The sequence below is a fragment of the Myodes glareolus genome, chromosome 7 (assembly GCF_982192425.1).
Source record: "Myodes glareolus chromosome 7, mMyoGla1.1, whole genome shotgun sequence".
Taxonomy (NCBI): Eukaryota; Metazoa; Chordata; class Mammalia; order Rodentia; family Cricetidae; genus Myodes; species Myodes glareolus.
In genome coordinates, this window is record NC_142032.1 from 45,506,493 (window position 1) to 45,533,471 (window position 26,979).

Consider the following 26,979-nt stretch of genomic DNA (forward strand, 5'->3'; position numbering starts at 1 on the left):
ATTTTAATTTGGTTTAGGATTATTCATTTATATTGAGTAAAGTACCCCATAGGAACTTGCCTTTTTCCAAATTCAGACAGGAACTTTTTCCAATAACCATGTGACATGTTGCCTATAGAGTCTGATATACACAGTGAATGCAGTTTTAGTTGTGTTTCTATTTCTTTTATAAACTCCCCTAATGATAAGTAATTAATATATGAATCCATAATTCATTAATGGATAAGGCAAAATTGTTTTTCATTTATCACTATACTACAGAAAAATAAGGGTCACATGTCCTAAACCTACTGGTTGTTGTTTAGTCCTTGATACCAAATACTTAGTATCTAAAGCGTCTATATATTGGTGTCTAACCTTTATTGTACTCATTTTATTTTTATTTTTATTGTTTTTTGTTTTTTTTTTTGAGACAGGGTTTCTCTGTAGCTTTGGAGCCTGTCCTAGAACTAGCTCTTGTAGACCAGGGTGGTCTCGAACTCACAAAGATCCTGCCTCTGCCACCCAAGTGCTGGGATTAAAGGTGTGCGCCACCACTGCCCAGCTCTTTCTTTTATTTTACATAGTATCTGAAGTTATTGTAGTGGAAATTTTCAAAACTAGCATGTTTAGAATAAAACAGTGTAGGATTTTGACCTGTTGATCTAAAATATTCACTTAAATTCAGCTGCTTAAAGAGCCTGCCTCAGTAACTGGCATCTGCCACGTTTGTCAAAGACATTTTTAAGGTAGCATAGGGAAAGTGTGACTGGCACTGTAAGGGGCCATGTCACAGTGAAAGGTGTGCATTCCTCATGCAGAAAGCCAGTGTTCCGAGCCATGTTTGCAGTTCATTCCAAGCTAGTCAGTTAGCTGTGGCCTTACTACACAGCTTGGGGGGGGGGGGGGCGGCGAAACACCTGACCCTCGGTTTCTTCATGTATAAAGATTGTGTTGGATAACAACAACATTTGTGTCAAAGTCTGTGGCATTTTTGATGGTGTTTAGAAAAGCATAAATCTTTATATAGATGAATTTACAAAGTCAAATAATGAGCCAGGAAATTGTCATCAAAAGTACATTTCCAGACTGTGACGTGGCTGGTAACCTATCAAATTCTCTCCTATGCCTCTACAACTTTGGATTTAAAGTTTTAGACTCTGCCTACACTGCTCTTACTCTGTTTCACATGTTGATAATGGAGATGCCTGCAGAACTGTGCTGCACAGTGGCTTTGTTCAACTCTATCAACTGTAATAACGAATACCGTTTGTTATGTTTCAAAATATGCTGTGACCAGAATGTCTATTTGTGTCTCCAGTGCTGCATATAAAGATGAATTACAGAGAGCGTTGCACCAATTACATTTGTAAAAGATTTGTAGCTTGCTTATTTCAGATGTTATTGTGACTATTGAAATTGGTTTAATTTAACCAATTTAATTTAACAGCTTAGGATTGTTTAGTCTTAAGTAAAAAACCTTGAAAGGTTCAACTGCAATACCCTGTCTTGATACTAAAATAGAAGCTAGATACTGGGAGTTGAACATTGTTATAATTTATTGGTGGACTGTATAGACTTTTTATCTTTTACACTAGTCATGTCAAGGAAGTTGGTATTTGTATTCTTGGTTTCAGAATTTGCCCATAAAAACAAAGAGAACATTTTCCTAAGCTTATTTATGTCAAATACAAAGCAAATTGAATTAAAGTGTGTACATTTAAAAAACTGAGCCTGGCAGTGGTGGTGCACGCCTTTAATCCCAGCCCTCGGGAGGCAGAGGCAGGCGGACCTCTGTGAGTTCAAGACCAGCCTGGTCTACAAGAGGTAGTGCCAGGACAGGCTCCAGAACTACTGAGAAACCCTGTCATGAAAAAACAAAAACAAACAAAGAAGAACACTGCTGTCATCAGTGCTCTCCCCAAGCTCACAGAAAGAGGGGGAAGGATAGATGCACGGGGGCTTCAGAATGACTGATAACATCCAAGAGTAATGCATGAGTTTTCCTTTCAAAATTTTTCTCATCAGTAAAATAACTGCTGGACTTGGTGATGCACACTGAGGCAGAAGAATTGGGAGTTTGAGGTCAGCCTGCTTTTACAAAGTAAAACTTATGTCAGAGTTTTGTAGCTTCATCATATACTGTGCATGCTATTTATAAAGCGGGACTAGATTATCTTTTTTTACCACTGTGAAGACAGATTTTCTTCCTTCCATTTGGAAATGAGTTACCAAGGTTTCCAGGTATGCTGTTGTCTGAAAGTACCATCCACCCCTCCTCTGTAAACTTGATGCTGCTTTCTCTTAGCTCACAGTTGTTTATCTATTTCACCTAAGTTTTCAAATTTACGTATTTTATAAATTATCTGATGATCTTCACTAAGTTCTTCTTGCTCTGCCTATGTCCCTTTTTCACTTTATGTTTAACTGTTGGCTACATACTGCAATAGAGAATAAAGATGTTTTCAGTAATATTTCATAATCTCAAAGTTAAAAATGTGCATGTCAGTTACTTCCATGAAAATAATCTGTTTCCTCACCCTGCTGCCTGGTGCTTTGTTTCCTTTCTTTGCTGATAAAAGTATAACGGTGAAGACTCTGTTCTTAGTCTTTTGTACCCAGAGGTTTAGGAAATGGTAACATTTTTTTCTAAACTAAATTTTTTTTTTTTAAATGAACTGCATGGGACACAAATTTGTTTGGTTTTTGTTTTTTGAGACAAGGTTCCTCTTTGTGACAGCTCTGGCTGTCCTAGATCTCGCTTTGTTGGCCAAGCTACTCTTGAACTCATAGACATCCACCTGCCTCTGCCATCCGTGTTTTAGGATTAAAGGTGTGCACTACCATGCCTGATGCCTAAATTCCTAATATACAACTTTTGAATATTTTTAGTCACAAATTTTACATTGCTTGCCCTTTAAAGTGGTCTGCTTTTATTTTAAATATCCAAGGTACTTTCATTCTTAAAGAAATGATATTGAAATAAATAATAACCGTATATATATAGTTACATTTGTATTTTCTAGAGGAAAGGATTATTAGCAGACGTTATAGTGTCTTAACTATCCTGACGTGAACTTGCATGTTGTCAGTAGGCTTTGGGTTTATCCAGACACTCTGCTCTGTGTTTTCTCTAACCAGTTCTGAGACTGGCAAAGAAAATGATTTTTAAAATCAGACAGGCACTTGTCTCTTCCCTAGTAATTTCTACATTTAAATGTGTGTACTTACACGTTTCTGTAAAAATGTGATAGGATTCAAGGAAAAAATGTCTAGCATGTTTTAACTAGTAGATTGAGTTTGGACCTGAGAGGTAACATCTTCTAAACGCCCACTACTTAAAAATTGCTGTTTCTGTTTTTATGTAATCTCAAATAAAGCAGTGTGATAAACACTTTTACAAAGGAAATCAACAATTTTATGCATATTTAATTCAGTTTTGGTGTGTGTGTTTACTGTAGTAAGAATGTTAATGATTTGCCTAAGAAACTTTTGAGAACCATAAAATACAATGAAATATTTCAGTTTTGTGTTCTTTTTTTATAGGTCATGGAAAATGGAAGATTTGCAAAATACAAGTATTTTACCCATGTCATGATCAACAAAACAGATATGTTCATGATAACGAGAAGGTAACTTCTTTTCCTTCTCTAATACAAGTGATAAGGTGCCAGGTTCCATGTTCCTCGTTTCTTTATTGTCACACTTGATTGCTGTAAACTCTTGTCATATGCTTAAGTTCAGCTTTGTGTGTGTTTGTAGATAAACACAGCCAGAAATCAACAGAATTATAGTTAAATATTTATTTCAGCTACTTCACTGTACAGAAATTGTGTAGAGCTTACCTCTCAGGTAGACTTTCCCCTCTAAATACCACTCAGTCCTCGTACTAAGGATGCATAGTTTACTGTCATAGCTGGTACACCCAGTGTGAAGAGAACATTTAGGAAGATACTCCCAGCTGTGGCTCCTCAGCAAAGCCTGCAGACTGGAGGGCCTCTGGGTGTTGTTCAGCATCTCCAGCAGTCCCAGACTGGCGGACAGGATGGGGAGGACTAAAGTAAGAGCATGACTGCCTTATGTCCCAGCCATGGGCTCTTTCCTTTTTTTTCTTTCTTTTCTCATTTTACATACCAATCCCAGTTTCCACTCCCTCGCCTTCCCTCCTCCCATTCTTTCCACCTTCCCCTCCATATCACCCCACATCCATTCCTCAGAGAGCATAAGGCACATTGCTTAGAGGCAGAATCAAGGCCGTCCCAACTATATTAAGACTGAGCAAGGTCTCCCCCAGTTTGCCCCAGTCATAAAACTGTCACCCACATTCAAAGGGTCTAGTTTGGTCTTAATGCTGGTTCCCTCACTGTCAGGCCAGAGTTGGTGAGCTCCCGTTAGCTTGGGTAAGCTGTTTCAGTGGGTGTCCCCATCATGGTCTTGACCTCTTTGCTCATAATCTCATTCCTCCCACTTAGGTTATCTATAAATGTTCCATGTGTGCTTGTAAAAAGAATAAAAAATAAAAGTAAATCTTTTATTTAAGTTTTATTAAGTTCTTCAGTTCTCAAAGTGAATCCTCTCTTCTTCTTCCCCTAGTGGTGTGTTGTTTGTAACAAAGGGAACATTTGGACAACTTACATGTGAATGGCAGTATAGTTTTGATGAGTTTACCAAAGAGCCATTCATTGTTCATGGGAGAAGATTGCGTATTGAAGCAAAGGTATGTAGAACAGACTGTGTAACATGAGGGGGCTGGCTTGTTGGGGTTTCTGTCCTGCCCAGTACCCCAACAGCCGGCAAATCCCAAAGAGAAATTACACACAGGACTCCATAAGGTTATAAACTGATTGGCCCATTAGGTCAGGCTTCTTGTTAACTCTTATAACTTATATTAACCCATTATTCTCATCTATGTTAGCCATAATGGCTCCGTACCTTTCTCAGTGTGACAGCTTACATGTTTCCTCTTTGGTGGTCTGGACAGGAATGCTGAGGAACTTCTCTGCTTCCCAGAATTCTCCTGTTCTCATTGCATCACCTCTACTTCCTGTCTGGTTTTCCCGCCTATACTGCCTGCCTGGCCAATCAGCGTTTTATTAAAATATGATTAACAGAATACAGACAATTCTCCCACATCATTTCCCTCTTTTTTTTTTTTAAACAAAGGAAAATACCCATAGTCCATTTGTTGGGAATGTGGGCGTAGTATTTCAGGCTACTTCCTGCTGGTTGGGGGTGCTGATGATCTTATGGGGACCTAAAGAAAATTTAGAGTTATAATCAAGTCCTGACTGGAGTATCCTGTGAATCTTGATCATCTCAGGCAGTAGTCTTGAATCTGTTCTGGATGTAGAACTCAGACATCTGGGCCATCTATTCCTGTCGGAGATTTTTCAGGTGGCCTTCCTTGATCATACTGGATTTTTCTTAACTCAAAATGAATCCACAACCTCTCATTTTCTGTGGAAACAAAAGCAAAATCTCTTCTCCAAAGTAACATACCTTTTGACTTCAGTTTTGAAGCCAAGGTATTTTCAAAATACCTATTTTGGGTTAGTTCAGCAGTATTTATAAACAAAAGTCTTTTAGCAGCTGTTGCTCCTTCCTCAGCATTCAAACAATTCAAAGAGAGCATAATAGCATACAGTATCAAGATTCTCTGTTTATTTTCCATCGTTATTTTAACCTCTATTTCTTTTATTTTTACTTTTACTTTTTGAGACTGGTTCTCTGTATATCTTTGTCCTGGAATAACTCTGTAGACCAGGCTGTCCTTGAACTCACAGAGATCCACTTGTCTCTGCCTCCCAAGTGTTGGGCTCAAAGGTGTATGCTACCACACCTTGAACTCACAGAGATCTGTCTGTCTCTGCCTCCCAGGCACTGGATTAAAGGTGTGTACTACCACACCTTGAGGTCACAGAGGTCAATCTACCTCTGCCTCCCTTGTGTTGGGATTAAAGGTGTATATCACCACACCCAACTACTCTCTTTCTTCCTTTTTTTACCCTAAGAACTTTAACCTTTAGCCTACATATATTTTTAACTCATAGTAAACCATTTAGAGGTTTTCCTTCCTCTTTGACTCTTTTTTTACTGTATATCTCTTTTTCTGACCACATAAGTCTAAAACCGTGGCTTTGATGGCTAGACCCAGTCCATTTCTTAGCTTTCCAGACACATGGTAGAGGTACCAGCCAGAGCTGTGTTCACTGCCACAACTCTATGGCGTTTCAAGGTCCTTGTCAGCAAGCAAGCTGCAGCATTCTGCTCACAGACCACACTCAGTCAGACTGCCAGCCTGAAAGAGTCAGAGTTTGCCCTGGCAGGACAGCCCATAAAGCCAACATTTTAAAACAGCACAGCTTTTTTCCTGCTACAGCTTAAAACCCGAAAAGCATGCGTTCAGCTTTTCATCAACACCGTTTAAGTGTTTCGTGGCAGGACCTCTTAATGAGCTGCAAGGTTTTGCAGCTAAAACTGAGTCAGGAAGCCTCTCTTAGATGAGAGCCTTGCTTGCCTCTAGCAAGCAAAGTAGACCCGAGAAATTGCTGCTACCAACAAAACATGCTTTACTCTATTCTTTCCCAAGCTTTTTCAGGCTTTCTGTGGATTCAGTTATCCACGTCTGGGCGCCATATGTAACACGAGGGCTGGCTTGTTGGGGTTTCTGTCCCGCCCAGTACCCCAACAAGCCAGCAAGTCCCAAGGAAAATCACACACAAGACTCCATAAGGTTATAAACTGATTGGCCCATTAGGTCAGGCTACTTATTAATTCTTATGACTTATCTTAACCCATTATTCTTATCTATGTTAGCCACATGGGCTCATTACCTTTCTCAGTGTGACAGCTTACATGTTGCCTCTTCGATGGTCTGCGCAGGAATCGCAGAGGAACTTCTCTGCTTCCCAGAATTCTCCTGTTCTCATTGCATCACCTCTACTTCCTGTCTGGTTTTCCCGCCTATACTGCCTGCCTGGCCAATCAGCGTTTTATTAAAATATGATTAACAGAATACAGACAATTCTCCCACATCAAGACTGGTTTTTGATATTTATGTTTTCTAAAATAGTGCACTGAGATTGTCTCTGGTCTGTCTTTTATGAAGGCTTCTTTGTCTCAGGATAGCTTTCCTTAGACAATGTAATTGTAGTATCTGTGGAGGTGGGGGGAAGCATTTCTTTATTCTATTTCTGGGTTTTCTTTTTAATGAACTTTAAAATTCTGTTTGTAGGAACGAGTGAAATCTGTATTTCATGCCAAAGAATTTGGGAAAATAATTAACTTCAAGACTCCAGAGGATGCTAGGGTAAATATAATTAATCTTTTATTTAAGCCTCAAAGAAGCATCTCAATTTGAAGCCATATTTTTCGAAGGTAAATTTTGTTTAGGTCTTTTGTTTTTAACAGCTTTAGTACATATAATTAATGATATGTCCTTCAACCATCTTCAATATATTCAACACTCTGACTTTTTAAATCAAATTGCTCTTCATTTTTTTATTTTTGAGACGGGGTCTCACTATATAGTCCAGGATATCCTAGAACCCACCATTTTCCTTTCTCAACCTCTTAAGAGCTGAAATTACATGTTTCAGCATGTTCTCCTGTTAAATGCTGTCATACTTTAATTTTTAAAAGTCAGCAAACAAACACCAAGAATCATTCTGTTCTGGTGTTAATCTGTCCACTCCAGAAGAGAAAGTATAACTCTGTGTCGCTAATTTCTTTACTGTACAGTACAATGGTGTAACAAAACAAGAAAGAAACCAAGCCTGTGGTTAACAAGATAGGGTTTAGTATTTCTTCTCTTGCTTGCTAGCAGAACTTTGAAGGAAATCAGTTAACCTCAGTTTCTTTGGAATAGGAATTGTCTAACTGAAAAGAACTGCACATGCTTTGGGTCATGACAAGAAATAAAGGAAACCTGTGAACTGATATCACATTAGTCAGAGCTAAGACCCTGTTCTCATGCAGCAGTGGGCTGTTTGGAGCAGCTCATCTTAAGAGCCCTGGACCTTTCACTTCATCCCTGCCTCCTGCCTTCTTACCACATTCTCCAGGAAATAGTGATCCAGTTCACTTGTCGCGTCTAGACACTAGTAGCTCTCCTCCTACATACCGTGGACCAGTTAGCGTATGCTATGCAATTTAACACATGCTTTGCAGTTTCTATCAAGGTATTATGAGTAAAGACAACATTGGTGTACTAGTCATAGGAAAGGTAAATGAATTACTTAGAAACAGGAATAAAACACTGAAGTTTTAATATATTTATGACCTGGAACTAGGAGACAGAGTAGAAATAATACCTGAACTTTTCCTTGAAGGTAGACTTTATTACTGCTTCAATTTCATTAATTTTTTATTGGACTGTGTGTGTGTGTGTGTGTGTGTGTGTGTTTCAGTCTTGGCAAGGTACATGCATCTTGAATTTATATATGACCACTATTTTGGTATATAGCTATTCATAATAATCTCTGATGATATTTATTTCTGTGGTGTCATTTTGTTTGTAATGTTATTTCTGGTTCTGAGTCTTCTTTTTATTACATCCAAGAACTGGTCTAATTTGTTTATATTTCCAAAGAGTAAAGACTTCATTGATTTGTTTGTCTCCCTGTCATTTATTTGTTTTGATTCTTACTTTTTCCCTCTAACTTGGAGTTTGACTTGTTTTTTTCTGCTTCCTTAAAGTACTGTAAAATGATTTATTCTCTGTGTTCATGTTGCTTTGTATCAAATTCTAATCTTTCTTTTTCTATAAGTATAGCTACTCCTGATTTCTCCTGAATTCCATTTGCATGAAATATCTTATTCTATCCCTTCACTTGTAGTTCATATATGTCCTTAGAGATGAATGTATTTCTTATAAATAGATTTGGGTTTGGGGTTGTGTGGGTTACTTAATCTAGTCAGTCACACTGTCTTTTACTTGGAGTGTTTAATCCATTTATATTCCACATCATTATTCATAGGTGAGGACTTAATGCAGCCCATGTAAAACTTGAGTTTAACTGTCATGGCTGTGCCCTTCTCCCCAACAGACGGTATCTTGCTCTGTGCTCTGCTGCCTGAAGTTGGGGGAAGAGTGGTATTGTAATCAGTCACCTAAGCATAGTTCCATTGGCCCAGTGACCAGGAGTTAGTTGGGGTTTCACTGTGGTATGGCATGATTGAGTTTCAAGACTAAGACCTGTGCTAGGCTGTCTTGCCCCTGAGGGAGGGACATCTTTCTATGCTGAGTTGATTGAACTTGAATTACAGTGTGGTGTGGCATCGCTTACCTTCCTTCTTAGATGTCTTTTTGTTCTTCGTACTCAATAATCAGGCATATGTCGCACCTGACTTCTGTAGCTCTTGTAAAGGCAGTTTGATACCTGAGTGGCTGTTCAACTTGGTGGGAGACAGCCACCAAAGGATCTTATTTAGCTGCCTTCTAAATCTTTTGGAAATGGGACCCAGCTATTTCACAACTTTCACTTGTCATGCAGATCCCACAGTCATGGGCATTGCTCATAGAAAGGTTTGTATTTCATTTCAATAATTTCTAGTCCTTTCAGCATAAATTTTTATCCTGAGAAGATCAAAACTGCTCAAAGATGTTACTGTGCTACTCCCAACTACAGATTCTTTGTCCTGCTTTAACTGAAACTCCTACATACAGAATGGCGCAAAGTGGAAAGAGCTTTGCAACAATACTGACTTTTCAGACAATGTCAGTTGTCTAATCACCAAATTATAGTTTTTCTGGCAGAATAGTTTATTGTACTTTTTCTCAAGATGATCCTTTAATTCCCAAGGTGAATGTCTTCTTCCAAGGACTTTAGAGAAATGCTGTCCTCTGAGCTCCGGCCTGTGTCCGTGCTCTCTGCTGCAGGCTGTAGGTTCACTGTTGGCTGTCAGCTTATGCCTAAATGTAATGTTGGCTTTGAGATTTCTACTCATTATGTTTTGTTTCATCACAAGTTCATTGAGATTAGTAAATGTTGCTTTATTTCTCCCCAACAGTGGATCCTTACAAAGCTGGAAGAAGCAAGAGAACCATCTCCGAGCCTGTGAAGAGGGAATGCAGCCTGGAGGGACAGCAATTGTTATTACAGTTCCTTGCTGTACCTTCTCACCCCTGTGGAGAATAGGAGTCATTCCAGGGATCCTATGCTTTTAAATGCGTTTAAAAAAAAAAAAAAAAAAAAAAAAAAAAAAAAAAAAAAACAGAATCAATTGGGTTAAACAGCTATGTGATTAAAATACTAGAAGGTCCATTCAGTTTCCTAATCTGAATCATGCATCTGGTTATGATTCTTTTTTATAAAAAGAAGTGTTTACTTCAGGGTATTCTCAGTAGTAGTAGACAGATTGCTCAGTCTTCATGTCAAGCAAAATGTGGTTTCCCAGTTAATACTGTAAACTTCTCTCAGGCTTCCTTTGTCTCCCTAAGTGACGGGAAATGATCAGATTAAGCACTGCCTCAGTAGTGACATGAAAACTTTGGTAATTTCTTCAGAATCATGAAGTTCTTTTTACAAATAAATATTTTGGTATTTTCCTTATTTTAAAAAATGGTTTGGATTATACTAAGATGCATAGTATAACTGTGAAAAACAATCTTTTTTGAGATTGGACATAATGCCCCTTGAATCACAGACGGAGAGGCTTTAAAAACTGAGTATCATACCCCAAAAAAATGGTACAATCTTTCTAGATCTTTAGAGCCTTGGAAATATTTCCTCAGGGAAACCCCATGGATTTACCCAGTTTGTGTTGTTAATAGATGGTTGTTTTTAAAGTAAAAATTTACAGCCTTAATATTGCTTACCTTCTGTTTACTGGTAACAAGAATTTAAAAATGCAAAAAAAAAATAAAAGCTCTTGCTGGCATCTTAGCGCTAATGAATTATGCTCTGGAATAAAGAGCTCTTATCATGAGTTAAAGGACAAACCCTAAAAATCTAACCAGTAACCCATCCTATTGTCTTGGATTAAGAATTTCAGGTTTGCCTACTCTCTAGTTATTCAGATGAGAAACACTTAGTTAAAAATACAGGCTCGTCGCTACAAAAGTTCCACACTCCATCTCAGTAAAAAACAAGGTTACAGGTTTTTCCCCCTTTGGTTTTAATCTAAGATCTTTGCTCTTTACTGTGACTGGACTGTTTAAAGTGAAACAGAATGATTGTCCAATTGTGACCTATAAACAGAATGTCTTAATTGGTTATTGAATACACACGGTGTTCAATCTATATTGTAATGTTACCAACTTGTTATAAACTGGTGTTGAAATTGAAGAGTCTTGCTTGGTCACTGGGTATTTAATCTACAGGTTTGTGAAGTCTCTTGCTTTACTGTACAACCTGGAATGAATAGCATGCAAGTCTGTACCTGCAGTTGTTGCTGCCCAGATCCTGCTATTGTTACCATATGATTTCACAGAACACATTGTTATTGGTGGTGTCCCCCAGAATGCTTTCTCTGCTAAACATAAGTTGAATCAAAAGATGACACATCTCCAATTGTTGTAGTTATGCCTCCCTAAGATGACCTTTCTTCAAGGTAGGGTGTAAGTTTTCTCTGTTGCTGAGCCCCTCCAGGTTTGCAGATTAAACCTGCAAGGAGAGGTCGGTATCATCTCTGTATCTGGAATGTTGCTTTCTGGCACTGCAGTCACTGCCAATAATTAAATACCTCATTAGTTACTTCTTTCATGAGTTCAGAAAAATTAGATCCATAACTCTTCAGGTATGCCATGGCAAAGTGCAAAAGTAATAGTTAGCATAGCGGCTCTGTGTCTTCTGGCAGCCAGCAGGATGGGTTTTATAACTGGTGCACATACATAGCTAATGTGCCTGTTCTCCTTGTTCCTGTATCAATAAAAACTGAGAAATAGCTCCTGTTCCTTATGAATCATGTGCCTATCACCTCCTCCCATCTCTCTCTGACTACCTCCTCCCATCACTTTCTGACTGTGCACTAGAAAGACACAGGTTGTTCTAGGATTGTCTGTGTCTAAACAACTATGAAAACTAGGAACACTAACCGCCATTGACATAGACAAGACATTCACATGATATTTTATGATTTACAGTTATGTGTTTGAGTCAATAGTCGTTTTCAGAATCCAGATCTTTTGAGAAAAATCATCCAGGAATCATAGTATTCAGATTTCTCCAATAGCTTCACTTTCACTGTGTGTGAGGGGGCGGGGGTGGTCTTCCCTGGCATCTGGAGTCCTGGGGTTTTCCATTATTTCTATCATAATCATCTCCTTCCAGTGAGTATCACTATGCCAGTATCTAATCTGTTAAAAGCATCCACAGGTTGGTGCCCCATTCCTACCAGGTTTTTAAAAAAATTTAAAAAAAAAATGCTCAACCCTGAATTTCCTGTACTTTGGATCACTATGTTGGTTCATTCTTTAGTTCTGCTAATTGCTCCCTTGCATAGACCTCTGCATTAGAAAGATGAAGACAACGCATGTGCCATATATACTTACAGGTGTCTGAAACTATCAGGTCTGTCTGTCTGTTCTCCAGGTTTTTTCTTTTTGTTTACCTCTGATGCAACTGAAATCCTCAGCGGCAGTGTTTTTCAAATTATAGGTCTTAACCAATGGGTCATTAAGTCACCTTAATAACTAAAGACAATCATATTTTAAAAATTGAATAGTAAAGAAATACAGGAACAAGAGAACACATAAAAACAAATACTCTTTTCTGTTTATAATTTAAAAATCACATTTTAGTGTTAGATTTTTTTTTAAAGTGAATAAAAAGTCTGAAAGCCTAGGTCTGTCTGGAACTGCTGAAACTGTGGCCATGCCCACGGCTCCCTCCCTGGAAACAGGCTGGTTTCAGTTGTTTCTTAGCTCATAAAGAGCAGGCTCAGAGCACAGTGGTCACCTTTAGGATGAGAAGTCAGGAGAAAGCTTGTTCTACTGTATGAAATATTTTACTTCCCTTTCCTCGTAGAAGATCCGTGAAACCAGAAAAGCATAGAAAATTAACTTGACAGATGACACCCAAAAAGACCAGAGGCTGGTAGAGGTCCTTCACTTCAGGGCGTCTAACCCCCATCTGTCTTCAGTCTGGCTCATCATGCAGGTGGTAAAGAGCCTGACAAACCGGTAGCTAACCATTATTGTAGACCTGGAACACCCACCTGCTGAGGGTGCCATACAAACAAATATCAGTGCATTTTAACTAAAATACTGCATTTATTCATCTCCATAAGACCTAAGTAGAAAAGGAAGGCTTGCATTTCTTATATCAGATTATTCCAAATTCATCAGTCTGTTTCCCACTGGTGCTGCATAGAATCACATATCCTTCCTCAGTCTAGAAAAGAACCTTTGCCCTCTGCCTGATCTTCTGGATATATTTTTGAAGTTTTACTTCATTGTTAATGTTAAAGCATCTGAGTTTACACTAGTTGGCTAGATTGTGTTTTTTTATGAACTGTTGTATATAGTGTAGAGGGGTAAGCACTATACCCAACAACATGACTTCCTCCACTGACCTAGAAGATGGTGCCTTGCTAAATGAGAGGGGGCTGTGTCTTATCAGAAGCCCTGCTAATGTTTCTTCAATTAAAACCTTTTCTATTTGTTGCCTCTTTTGTAAAATAATCTCATGTAATTTAAAAGTACTTTTACTTTAGCATTAAAGGTTCTTGATTTTTCTTAAGCATTACATCATTCTTTAAAAGAGGAAAATTTGATTAACCCAAAGCTGGACACATAACAAATGTAGCTTCAGATTTTACAGGTCGATATGAGTATATTTTCAAAATTGAGGTTTTTTTAATACAGATATCAATTTGAGTTGTAGTTGTAACACCTGCTGTGATCTCTATCAAATTGCCTCGATTTAAAACCTGTCATTAAATACGTTTCTGCCGTAGCAGTGCTTCCTTCTAGTAAACTGTGTAGCAAGGACCCTCGTGAGGCTGTGAGAATGAAAGTGTCTAATGACTAGAAGTGTTACCACAGCAGAGCGGGGTGAAACCCTCAGTGTTTATGATGTCCTCCTGCCACCATTGTTTAATTGACTGCATACAAGTTGCCAGTGTTTGGGCAGGAAAGCATTTCAAAAAGCAACATACTATAGCTTAGAAAGAATATTCTCAGTATCAATACACACAAGCCCACCAATAATTATAAATTATATTTAGGACTAAATTATATTTAGGACCATTTTTTAAATGGTCATCTCTGTATACAAGTGTATTACAGTTAATGAAATTTTGGGGGAAGATAGTATTTAAAAATACTATCTTGCTAGTTTTTTAATTGTACAGTTCCACTTCTATGCAATGTCCAGACTAGTGTCTATTTTCATATTGACTTAATAGCCTGTGCTTCTTTGAAATGTTTGTTATTATTTGTTAAAAACATGACCATTGGTTATTATAGGTTTTAAAGTATTCCTCATTGCATCAGTATTTCCTGTTCTATTCCTAGTATCTCTTGTATGTAAACATGACCTAATTATCTATTACACTGTGGTTGCCGAAGTTTTGTGTATTTTGATATAGTCTTGACACAGGCATTTCAAATGAGGTTCTTATTTTTAAAACTAATCTTAGTCTTTTTCTTTCTAAAATACTAACACTTGAAACATTGCATGCTAAAATGACTACCCAGTGTAACCATATGTGAGTCCAATAAAGCTTTCTGGTCTTCGGTCTGTTTTGATTATTGAATAGAACCAGGAACATTCACCTTCTCTTTCCTGTCCAAAATCTACCTCTGTGTGGCCCAAGTCCCTCCAAGAGATCAGTGTCCTGACTTTTTAGTTGAAGTGGATAGCCTTCTAGCCAAGCGTGCTCACCATTGACTGAAAGTTTGAAGAAATACCTGGTGAATGGTTAGCCACCAACTTCAGATGGCTAATTTTTTCTGTCAGTTGTGGTGAGTATATTTTAAAAAGATAGGCTAAGGGAGAATTTCTGAACAACTAATTAATATTGACAGAAATCACTGACTCACTCCTGATATGGAGAGTTAACTTTGCTGTAACTGAAAAGAGTATTTGTTACCACCCTTTGAGTTATTCCACACCTTTCTTGCCTTAAAGTCATCACTTTGTATCAATCAAAGGTTAAATTGTTAATAACTCAATGCTAAAAGCTACTCGATGTAGTGATATTTTGTTTATGTTTTAAGAAGTAAAGCTTGCCTGAAGATCAGAGTGCAGAGCTAAGCCACTAGAGATCAGGGAGTGGTGGCACACACCTTTAGTCCCAGGACTTGGGATATAGAGGCAGTGGGATCTCTGTTAGTTTAAGGCCACCCTGGGCCGCACAAGATTGAATCTGTCTAAAAGAGAAATAGAGCTCACACAAAGGTGACCTTTAATCCCAGCACTAGGGAGGTAGAGACAGGAGTGATATGGCTGAGTAGAGAGGAATCTAAGGTGTGGTGGAGACAGTTACAGTCCGAGGATAACCCGTGCAGCGGACAAAGTCTGAGGACAGGATCGCCCCTTTGGTTTGAGCATTGCAGAGGTAAAAGGTCTCTAGTGCCTGGCCGCACTACCACTCTGCTCCTTCAGCTTTCACCCCCTAATATCTGACTCCAGATTTCCTTTATTCACACCAATTAGAATGCATGCTACAACTTGAAAAGAGAATCCCACATTGCTTAACATCCTTAATTCTGATTCTGTCGATATGCTTCTTTTTAGATTAATTGGCTAATGAGACTAGTTAATCACCTTTAACCATTGGTGAATGTTGTCTTTGATTTTAAATATCTTGATGAGCTATCCCTTTGTCTTTCTCTTAATGGCTACATGTTTAAACAAATTTTAGCATCCATTTGTCCAGTTCATGTGTTAAGATTGGCTTTCAAAACCTAGTGCTACTTTGGTAGAATGTGTTTACCCTTGGAATTGTTCCAACAAGTTGACAATCTGAAGGTCCGGTAACTGAGTATAAGAAAGGCTTAGTTCAGCTCTAGGAATTTAAACATGGGGTTCTGCAACAGATATAGCCAATCTGAGAATGTTTATACAGACTCAACTAAGTAAACCTACAGTGGCTGGAAGCATCGAGACTGAAAATGCATAATGGTATACTGACCCTCTGGAACATCCAATCAAGCAGTGCACCACAGAGAGGTTACTGCTTTCACCATGACGTTACTGGCTCACTGGGAACTGCAGCTTACTGCCCATCATCTCAAGAGAGTACCAGGTCAAAAATTATTAGCCTGAGAAAGGATCAAAATTCAAAGTACAGTTCCTCTTGGATCTATGTCACTTTCTCACTGTTATAAAGGCTAAAGCCTTATAAGTTAGAGACCCTTTGAAGAATTCTGGGAGGTAGATACACCCTGAGTACACACATACCTCCCAATGAGCAGTGGAAACAAAGCCATCAGTCTGAAGGCCTTCAGTCTGAACCACCCTACTTCCTGGGGATCGGGATCTGCTCTGTTTACTGAGCCAGCTATGAAGGATCTCCAGCATATAGAGATGAAGGAAGACTTATTTCAAAAGGGGGAAACAGGAAAACTGCTGAGTTGTTGGTAAGACTGTGACATTTTTCTTTTAAATAGAACCATCCACGAGCTCCAAGAAACACATCATCATCAGTGCTCTTGGTAGAACAGTATATTCTCAGTATCCAGAAAGGCACAGTGTACACAGTTCAGACATAGCAGATTTGTGATTACCATCAGTTTTGGCAAGGCTTACATGACATTTGTTAAACAGGTTATACTTTAGCCATTCCGTAAGTTTATAAAGACCTGATCATACGCATTAAGATACACACATGCACTATCTAGAGTCCATTTCTCCTCTCTCGGTGTTGTCTTCACCACCAAATTGTGGCAAAATTAAATTAGAAGTTGGGATAATATTAATTTGGCTTAGAAAGTTGACAAGAATAGAACTGCTTGGTTTTTTTTTCTTTTAAGAAAACTTTGCTGGGGGCTTGCACAGCACCTGGGTTCCATCCCAAGCATCACATAAGCTGATCGTGCTGACATACATCTTAGCACTTACTAACCTGTAAATATCAATGTCAAAATCATACAGTTTGAGACCTCTTGATGTCAGGAATAATTAGCAACAGGGTGAAAACTCTCCTGCCCTAATTAGGCTATATATATGAAGACAAGAGAATCAGAAGTTCAAGGTCATCCTCGACTGTGTAGTATGTTTGAGACCAGCATGGAATACATGAGATCCTGTCTCAGAAAAGAAAAAAAAATCTTAGCTGAACACCAACAATTCCAACAAACACTTGGGGAGTCCAGGCAGGAGGATCAAGGCCATCCTCAATTACATATAGCAGATGTGGATTGGAAGCCTGCCTGGGTCACTTAAGGCCTTGCCTTTAAAATTAAAGAATTAAAACAATCAGGGGCAGAGGTGGGATGCATAGAAAGAAGTCTTTGGTTTTTTGGTACAAATGTTAGATGAGGGGAAGAAATGTTAGAAATACCTTTCAAGGTTTGTTTAAAAATCATTAACTCTATTAAGATTTCTTAGTCACCCAAATTAATCCTAGAGGTCTGAAGGCATGACCTGTAAATTAACAAGTCCCCTCTGTTGGTGATCTGAATAGTGATTGGACACTTCAGTTTAAAAGGGGGAGGGGCATCACAGTAGCCTTGTGAAATTTTATAAAATACCCAACTCAGAAATTATGCCTGACCTCACAGCCAAAAGGTAAGTAAAGACAAGAGTTGATGACACTTAAAGGGGTGGGTCAAGCAAGTATCCTTGAAGTTACACTATCCATCTCTGTCCCTATGGGCTACGTAATGTCCTTGGAGCCTGACCCAGAGATCACCCTTTGTCTGGGAGGAGTGGGTCACAGCATTTACACCAAGTTGAATTCCCGTAGGTTTAGCTGTAGGATTGTGTCTTTGACAGCAGCAAACACAAAGCGGATATTCTCAGTGTCTGTAGCACATGTGAAGTGAGAATAGATGACCTTCTCTTTGTCAGGATTCTGGTCTTGATACAGCTTCAGGATAAAGTCCCTGGCGGCTTTGACATCCTGCTTTGGTCCTGCTCATGAGAGGAATAAAGATACAGACTCACCATCATGCCCTCCCACAATCCATTTTTAATGTATTTTTGTTCTTATTTGGGATCCTTTTTATTTAGTATCTAAGGAAAGGTTACCTGGAATAATTATTATATTTCATATGAATCTATAAAATGTTTTAAAAGTATTTTGCATTTTATGGAGTATATGTGCATGTATACATGCATGTGCCCAGAGAACAATTCCATTTTATAGTCGGGAATGCCATGCACCTCCATTGACAAGATCTTTCTTTGGCCTACAGCTCACCAACTAGGCTAGACTGACTGGCCAAAAAATCCCAGTGGTCTCCCCTGCCTTGACTCTGTGATTTTAAGTTCTCATTATCATGCCTGGCTTTTTTAGGTAAATTCTGAGGATTAAACTTGGTCCTATGCTTGCTTCCAAAGCAAATGTTTTTACCAACTGAGCCAGCCATTCCCTCGCCCAATGTTTGGTCTTTTTAAAGTGTCTACTGGTATCTAAAAATTGTACTGTCAAGTGATTTGTCTAAAAATAGTGGCCTAGTTTTGTTTTCTAACCACTAACTTGTACAGACAGGCAGCTGTGGGCTGGGGGAGGGGGGTGTGGCACAGAAACTAATGTTATTAGTTTGGTTTTAAAGCCTGACAGTTTGAAACTACACTGCCAGTGTTTAATCAAAGGAGGGGTATGCTAAAACACTAACATGTAATACCAATTTCAAGAGTATACTATTTGAGACATCTTGTGCCAGGAGTGATTAGTGAGCATGAGAACTGTCCTGTCTTGAGCAGGTTACATACATAAAGACTCCAGCACCCCACAAAGCAGCATGTGCTCTGACTGAAACTGCAGGAGCCAGCTCTGAGAGGGAAAGCTGAGTGAATGCATAAGCAGCAGAATGACCAGGCTGCCAGAGCAACAGAAAGGGGTAACACCCTAGTGCAAGCTGTAGACAGGTGCAGAAGGGTTTCCTAGGTGTGGCGCCCAAGTTGGGGCCTGACTAGTCAAGTGGAGTAAGCCAAATGAGTTGGCAAATGTATTCAGGCCCTTGCAGTGGCAGGTGTTGAGGTGAAAACACTATGAGAAGTATAATAAGAAGCGAGAATGTGAGAGCCATCAGGGAGTCCCCAGAAAGCCATACTGAAGACTGGAGAATCAATGAGGCTGGTGTGAGAGCAGCATTCCCCAAATACTTACCTGTGTATTCTGGGAAATAACTAATTAGGTGAGAGTACATGATTTTCTCTTCCAAAAGATCCTTCTTGTTTAAGAACAAAATTACAGATGAGTTCAGAAACCAGGGGTAGGTGATGATGGTTTTAAACAAGGCTTTACTCTCTTCCATACGGTTCTAGTGAGAAACCAAGTTAGGATAAGTCAGAAAGAAAAGTAAGGCTTGGAAACAGCATGTTAGGAGGCTGGGTACGTCCATCAGTCCTCTCCCCTTAGGGTCACTGTTCTTATAATGGCAAGAATGCAGGCCCATCAGACCTGTTACTGTTTGCCCTTCCACCCTGCCCCTCCCACACACACCTGATTTTCTCAGCATTTTTGGAGCACTAACTCTTTTCTTGCCCTAAACAAGGTTCTTGTGCAAACTTGGAGCAAAAAGTTTATGTTGTTAGACAAGGTGTTTGTGTTCTGTAACTGTTGGTTAACAGATGGCGAGATACCAGCTTCAGGTGGGTGTATGCTTCTGAACAGTGCCTCTGGGGTATTGGAACACAGAAGGACCACAACCCTGAGCCCTCAGGCCTGCTAGACTGGTCGGAACAGAAATAACACTGCAGAGCGCCTTAGCCATGCTTTACAAATTGGATGTTGTCCCAATTTCCCAATTTAGTGGATGACCACAGCATCCCAAAATTTTAACTTTCCCAAATCCATAGAGACATGAGTCATGTGACAATTGTACTCATGAACAATAATTTTAAACACTTTTTTTTCTCCTAAGGAAAAAAGCAAGAACTTTCCTTTAGAGGAGGAAGCAACCCTAAACCATCAAAGCTCTGTCCATGCTCCAAAGAGATGAACCATGAATGTACTTCCCTACAAGCCCACACCTGGGCATTCTCCCACTCTGAAGACTGAGGTTCGGAAAGTTATTATCAGAGAAGTAACTCATTCACTTTTAGTGATTCTCTAAAGTCTAGAATTATCTTAATCTCCAAAGAAAAAAATCTGTATGGCAGAGTAGATGGATCCAATGCATATCTACAAGTGGAAGGGATGGGTGTGAATAACAACCATTTACGTTCTCTCCAAACACCTGTGGTTCCTGTGACTTTTGTAGGAGAAACGAATATGTTTAATTTCTAAGAATATTAGACTGGGCTCTTGGAGTGCTGGGCACCCAATCCTTTGACTCTTCTGAGAAATACCACAAGTAACTCCTAAGAATTCCTAATTTTTTGTGCTGAGAACTCTCTCTTGAAATTCCTCTTGGGAGAGCTAGACAGCAGCCACTATTACTCTGATGGCACAAGTAAATGTGTTCACCCTCCCCTAATTAACTAATATAACGGACTCCTCTGAGAGAACTTTTCACTCAAGAGGTACAAGATATGATTTGCTCATGGGCCACTGCCTAATCCTGGTAACACACTGATGGTTGACATCCCTGTCCTTGAAACAAGAGCCAAGAAATCTTGCATACATTAAGAGGAAAAGACCATTTGGAGGACATTGGTATTCCTCAGAAAATAACCTCACGGAGTGACCAACAGTCCTGGCCACTTTCTGTCAGAGCATCTAATGGAACTAGAGCCAGCCAACACCTTGGAGCTTTGCAGGAGGCACAGTGCCTGCCTGGACTGGGCCAGCCCCAGATGCCTGAACGAGAGCTTGCAAGGGAGTAAGGCCAGATGCAGTCTCAGGTGCTGCTCTAATCTCCGAACTGCTCCACGTGTGGGCACCCCTGCTCTGACAGCTCAGCTAAGAACTCAGTTTGGGAGCGGCGTTCTCTGGAGCCTGAGGGGTCTGCTCAGATGGTGTCTGTTAGGAACAGATTGGGCTGGGGATCGCTAGTGTGATGCAGCCACAGGTTCAGTCCACACAGTGGCACACAGGTATAATCCCAGCACTTAGGAAGTGCAGTGTAAGGCTGGAGGATAATAAAGTGAAGGTTACCCTTTGCGTCATACTCAGTTTGAGGCCAGTTTAGGCTACACAAGACCCAGTCTTGAAAGCAGTGGGATGGGGGAGAATTGTTAGACAATATTGTATGTATTAGGGTCTCTGAAGGGACTTGGAAATGAAACTACCCCCATTGGAACCCAATAAATATAGCTGTAGCACAGGACTCAAAAGGCAGTAATTTTTTTTTTCCAACATGCCACCAGCAGTAAGAATCTTAGTTTTGTGTATGTAGGTTGGATTTTTCCATGGTTTCTAAGGGCTGGCTTGGTAAACTGTGCTCTCCTAACCCAGTCCCAGGACTATCTGCTTTTTCCTGTTTTCCAGCCTTCATGACCCATGACATTTACCTGGGGGGGGGGGGGTGCTTTGTGAACATCCTTACTCTCAGACCATAGCCACCATCAGTCAGCTAAGTCAGAGTCTGGTATTTGACCCGGGGAACTCAGGAAATGTTCCTTAGGAAATTCTGGGCAACGACCTTAAATCTAGGGTTCTGGTCCGCAACTCTCAGTATGCAGTAGGCTGCACCGTTTAAGTTCGTCACACGAAGATGAAGTCTCTTCTGGTTGGTCTGTTTGTGCCTTTTTAGTTGTTTGTTTCTTGTCTTGTTCAGTTTGGGTTGTTTTTGTTTTTGTTTGTTTGTTTTAAGACTATGGAGCCTTGGCTAGCCAGCTACTCTCAGAGATCTGCCTGTCTTTGCCTCCTGAGTGCTGTGGTTAACCTGGCTCTGAAATCTGATGAGGTCTATCTCAGAATGTACTTTGTTGCTAAGTGACACGTGACAGTATTTAAGTTGCAGGGGACTTTGGGAATGGGTCTGCAGCGCACCAGTCGACTGCATTAGTAACAGACACCCGAGTGCTGGCTTCTAGAAAACTGAAGAAATAAGACTGTCTTCACAGTGACCACCCCACCCCAGCAGCATACCTCGTTGTCACACTCGGCCAGGACCTGATCATATTCACTCAGAGCAACCAGGAAAATGATGGAGGTGACGCTCTCAAAGCAGTGGATCCACTTCCGTCGTTCAGATCGCTGGCCACCAACGTCCACCATCCTGCTCAGCGGAGAGAAATGGTCAGAGCTGGAATGCACAGCTCCGGGAAAAGGGATGCAGGTCATTACACCACGGAGTTAGTAACCTTTGTGGTCCTCAGTGATTTAGAAGGAAGGGGTTCTTAAGGTTAGTGTTAGAACAGTGCTGCCCTGGGCAATGGGGAACCATTGGTGGATTCCAAGTAAAGGACTCGGATGGAGCCTTCCTGGAAATACTGGGTTAGAACCTGCTGTGGAAGTCCTTTACTCCAGCCACCCACACGGAGCCCTAGGACACAAAGGGGACGAAGGCAAGCCATCTTCCTGGGACCTCTTCTGAGGTCCTGTATTCAAATGGATGATTTGTATTCTATCTTTCAGGACTGTGTGTATGTGTGCGTGTGTAACATGCACATGAGAGCAGGTGTTCTGAGGCCAAAAGAGGCCATTGGATCTCCTGGAGCTGGAGTTACAGGTAGCTGTGAGCCGCTCAGTGTAGGTGCAGGCATTTCAACCCAGTCCTGTGGCTCTGAAGGCAAAACCTGGCCACCAAAACTTTGGCAAACTCATTCTGAGATGCTTGGGAGGTTGCAAGCAGCCTTTGAAGTTGAAAAGGTTTAAACCCACAGGTCAGCTAGGGAGAGAATGTCCATTAGATTACACATGGAGAGTATTTTTATACCACCCTCTCTACATGACAACGCTGAAGGAGAGCTAAAACGAAACCTAATATTGGACTCCATGTGGGAGGACTAGAAATGTGTGTAATGATCATCGTTAGAAAGGAGAGGGGAATAATAGATATACGAGCTTTGAGGGGTGGGAGAGGTGGCTCAGGGGTTAAGAACTCCTGTTGCTTTCAAAGGACCTGAGTTCAGTCTGAGAGGCCACATGGTGATCCAGTCCCAGGGGATCCGGGGCTCCCATCATCTCCAGTGACTCCTGCACACCTGGCACACATATATACATATATACATATATATATATATACACTGAGGCACACATACACACACACACACACACACACACACACACACACACACACACACACACACACCTCAGGACATGTCCCCTGAACAGACTGACCCTTAAAGGCCTCTGTCTGGGAGGCAGACTTACCGGAAGATGATGTTTTCCAAGTCAAATGGATACTCTATGATGCCGGTGGTGGGCACCCGAACACGAAGGACATCCTGTTGCGTTGGCACGAAGGAGGGCATGGCAATTCGGTCAATGTCAGTCAGGTAACTGTGACATTAAAGAGTTGAGATGCTGAGGCTCCATTGTGAGAGAGGAAAACAGCCTTCCTTGCTCAAGGGAAGTCCTCCCTGACCACAGGGCCCCCACAAGACTTGGAGGCCAGCAGTAACATGCAGAGGTGACTATGCCAGGCCTCGATCCTCCCAAGACCATTATGAAGTGGTCAAGACTCAAGTAAATCTGGAAGCCTTCTGAAAATGCAGGCCACGCCATCTCAGTTCCCAGCTGCATCATCTCTGTGGCCATGAGGGAAGCAGCAACCTAGAGACCAAGGAGGTGGGAGACGATACTGGTCCCTCACCCGCCAGACCCGCCCACTTGCCTCCTTCCAAGAACGTTAATAAATAGACACTGTTCTCTGAAGGCTCGGATCAGAACAGCTTCTATGAAAATATGTGGTTGTCAAACAGGCCTTGAAACAATTCTCTCAAAATAAGAACGTTTTCCTGTTAAGAACCCTGGGAAGTGAGACATCCAAAATAATTCAAAATTTGTTTCATGTTATTTGGTATTTATGTATATTAAAGTTCTGACTTTAAAATACATGCATTTTTTTTCTAAAGTCAAAAGAATTCCTTTAAAATACACCTCGCCAGGGATAGTAGCTCAGTTTTCAGAGTGCTTGCCTAGCATGCACACAGCGCTGGGTTAAAGCCAGCACCTCCTGCAACAGATATGGTGGCACATGCCTGCAATCCCAGCACTCAGGAGGTAGAGGTAGGAGGATCAGAAGTGTAGGGTCCTGCTGAAATACATGGAGAGTCCAAGGCCAGCCTGGGCTAGAGACTGTGTCTTCAAAATCACTTACATCCTTACAAAAGACCTCAGCTAGCAATGGCATTGTCTCTGCTGCTTTCTCCAGCACATCCTAAATACCCAGGGCTGAGCACATCACCCGAGCGATGCACCTCACCAACTTCAAACTGCCGGGCCCACTTTTTAGCAGCGCTCTCCCTGTATTCTGTGTTCTGCTCCTCAGCTTCAAATACCCATGGTCATTTATGATCCCAAAGATAAAATGGGAAAATAATACCAAACGCAAGTAATTCATTTTCTTTCTGTGTTGCTTTTGTGTTTTGCAAAGCTACAGGCAACAATTCATGAGATTTAAACCCAGTGCCATTCTGAGTAGCAGGATAAAATCCGTCACTGGTCCTTTATGTGCGACATGCTTTTCCTAGTGTATCCCACCCACCTGCTAGTTACTCAGTAGCTGGGCCAGTTATCACAGTAACTGCCATGGGATCACACCGCTGGGGACCAAATAGCTCAACGTTTACTCAATAGCTCTTACTATACCTAATTTATAAGTTCATCTTATGCTGTGTCTATATAGGGAAAAACATAGACTACAATGCCATCATCTGTGATTTGGGGCATCTCCTGGGGACTCTGAAAGTGGCCCAAAAATTAAAAATGGGTGATGAGGGAGACACCTACAGTGATGGGTTGATTGAAGAGTGATTAGAACAGCAGACTGTGTAGTTTCTGAGATTAGAGGGCGTTGGTTGGTTGCCACATGGCCCTTAGCATGCTATCTGGTACACTCACCTGGGCAGTGTAAATGCAAATCTAAGCCACATGGTGGTGGCACACACCCTTTAATCCCAGCACTTGGGAGGCAGAGGCAGGCAGATCTCTGTGAATTTGAGGCCAGCCTGGTCTACAAGAGTGAGTTCCAGGACAGGCACAAAAGCTACACAAAGAAACCCTGTCTTGAAAAAAGTGCATATCTAAAAATGCAGACATTACTAGCAGATGACTGAGAACCACAGGCCTGAGCCAAGAAAATGCACAAATAACTTACGCCATCAACCTTTTCTTTCCTTTTTTTTAAAGACAGGGTCTAGCCTAGGTTCACAGGCTGGCCTGAGACCCTCCTGCTCATTCCTTCCCAGTGCTGGTACCCTAGGCATGTGCCACCACATCTACCGACCTCTCAGGACTGGCATCTACCTGCCTTTATCAACTGCTGTTGCCTTCTGTACAACTCCATTTACCTCCCCAGCCATCCCGGCATGCCTCCCAGTGAACTTGCTTAAGTTTTCAGGATTTCCACTGAATTAGTCCTACAGCAGTTCTGGTAAGCTTTCTCCAAATGGATGTAAACCCACAACACTGTCACAACACCAGCAACACAGGCTGCTTCTGGGAGGAAATGGGGGTGGGGAGTGGCTGAGAGCAGCCCCCGACTCCCTAGACGTTCTTCCTCCCTTCTCCGTTGCCAACTTCCTGCCTTCTTTTCTTCTCCTGACATAATGTGTTTTTGCTGATGTAGCTGGACCATCTGTTTCAACCTGGAATGACTGGCACACTGCCTGGGACGAATGTCTAGGTAAGGCCACTAAAGCCACATCAACTAACAATGCCTTTCCTGGCAGCTGTTTTGTCCCATTTGAGCTCACTCAAGATAAGGCCAGCACTTACGAGAAGTCGGGTGTTTTGGGGGTGGGGGTGTCATGATCCTGGGAGGAGGGACAGCGGTATGGAGGAGAGGAAAAGATGAGCTACAGAAGTGCAAACAAACAGCAACCCAAGAAATAATCTGTGTGCTCGGTCACCTAACGGATGACACACAGTCCTAGGGGACTCTTAAGAAAGGGAAGCGTTGTGATCTTTCCATGGTGGTGTGCAATAGAGATTTTGGCGGGATGGTGGTTTAAAGCTTTATGGATCCAAAATATGTAAGAGGTAGACTTTGAAAGGGTCAAAAAGTTTTGTGCGCTGGTCCTGCAGATACCGATGTCTACCACTAGAGGGTAGCACAAGACCAGTGGCTGATTTAAGTAAAGCCTGTGGTTTCCAAAGAAGTATGTGACAGTGAACCGCCAGAGGCAGGTGTGTTCTTTTCTTAAGTTACAATTCCAGCACCAAAACTTAAATCCATTCTGCTAAGGGAATTTCCAATTTAATTAGGTGGGCAAAGGTGGGTACTGACCCCAGGGTACATATAGAAACCCACAGAAAATTAGGAGAGAAGATGCTAAGAGCCAGAGCCAGGGGTCAGGAAAGACCACCCTCTTTCCTCGGAGCAGGGAGTGAAGTCTTACAGAGTTGGCCTAAGAGCAGTGTGGCGGCGGCTGTGCCAGGGCGGAGTACTCACTACTTAGCGGAGTCTGACAGCTGGTATTCCCGCCTCCTGTCGTAACACTCCTGGATTCCCGGATCCAGCCACAGCTGCTTGATGGCTGCCACCTGGTCCCGGGAGAGAGCCGAGACTTTGTCTACTTCCACTTCTCTGATGATCTGGGCATTTTCCTAGTCAAAGGAAAGAAAACATTGCATTAAGCAAAGGCAAGGCTAGCAGATGTGGGGATAATCTTGCCCTGGATCCTGGGTCGAGGGTTCCGATAGGTACGGGGCTGTGTGCTGCAAGTCCTCAGAGACGAGTAGACTGCGTGGGGCAATTTGATTGCACGTTCTGGGGCAGAAAACCACAGATGACACCAGATCTGCACCTCAAGTCCAGCGATACTGAGGCAGCTGCTCAGACTCAACCCTCAATAGTGAACAGAGACACGTATGCTATGCCGTCTGCTC

At 41.2% G+C, this 26,979-nt stretch overlaps 2 protein-coding genes across 4 annotated transcripts in view; one reads left to right on the plus strand and one right to left on the minus strand.

The window, feature by feature from the left end:
* Positions 1–14,659, plus strand: part of Vps13a (vacuolar protein sorting 13 homolog A) — a 207,091-nt gene extending 192,432 nt beyond the window's left edge. For 2 of the 3 annotated variants that reach the window (XM_087908055.1, XM_048429791.3), the window contains exons 69-72: positions 3,526–3,611; positions 4,573–4,696; positions 7,214–7,288; positions 9,991–14,659. In XM_087908055.1, the coding sequence (XP_087764181.1) occupies positions 3,526–3,611; positions 4,573–4,696; positions 7,214–7,288; positions 9,991–10,041 (336 nt within the window). In that variant the 3' untranslated portion in view covers positions 10,042–14,659. Of the gene's footprint in view, positions 1–3,525; positions 3,612–4,572; positions 4,697–7,213; positions 7,289–9,990 lie in introns of those variants that run through there. The other variant, XM_087908056.1, reaches the window with a different exon arrangement.
* A 1,918-nt stretch (positions 14,660–16,577) lies between these two features.
* The window catches only part of Gna14 (G protein subunit alpha 14), a 158,051-nt gene continuing 147,649 nt past the window's right edge, over positions 16,578–26,979 (minus strand). The window contains exons 3-7 of the mRNA XM_087908061.1: positions 26,543–26,697; positions 23,299–23,427; positions 22,072–22,201; positions 19,204–19,357; positions 16,578–18,002 (exon numbers count right to left, since the gene is read on the minus strand). Of these exons, the coding sequence (XP_087764187.1) occupies positions 17,812–18,002; positions 19,204–19,357; positions 22,072–22,201; positions 23,299–23,427; positions 26,543–26,697 (759 nt within the window). The 3' untranslated portion in view covers positions 16,578–17,811. The remainder of the gene's footprint in view (positions 18,003–19,203; positions 19,358–22,071; positions 22,202–23,298; positions 23,428–26,542; positions 26,698–26,979) is intronic.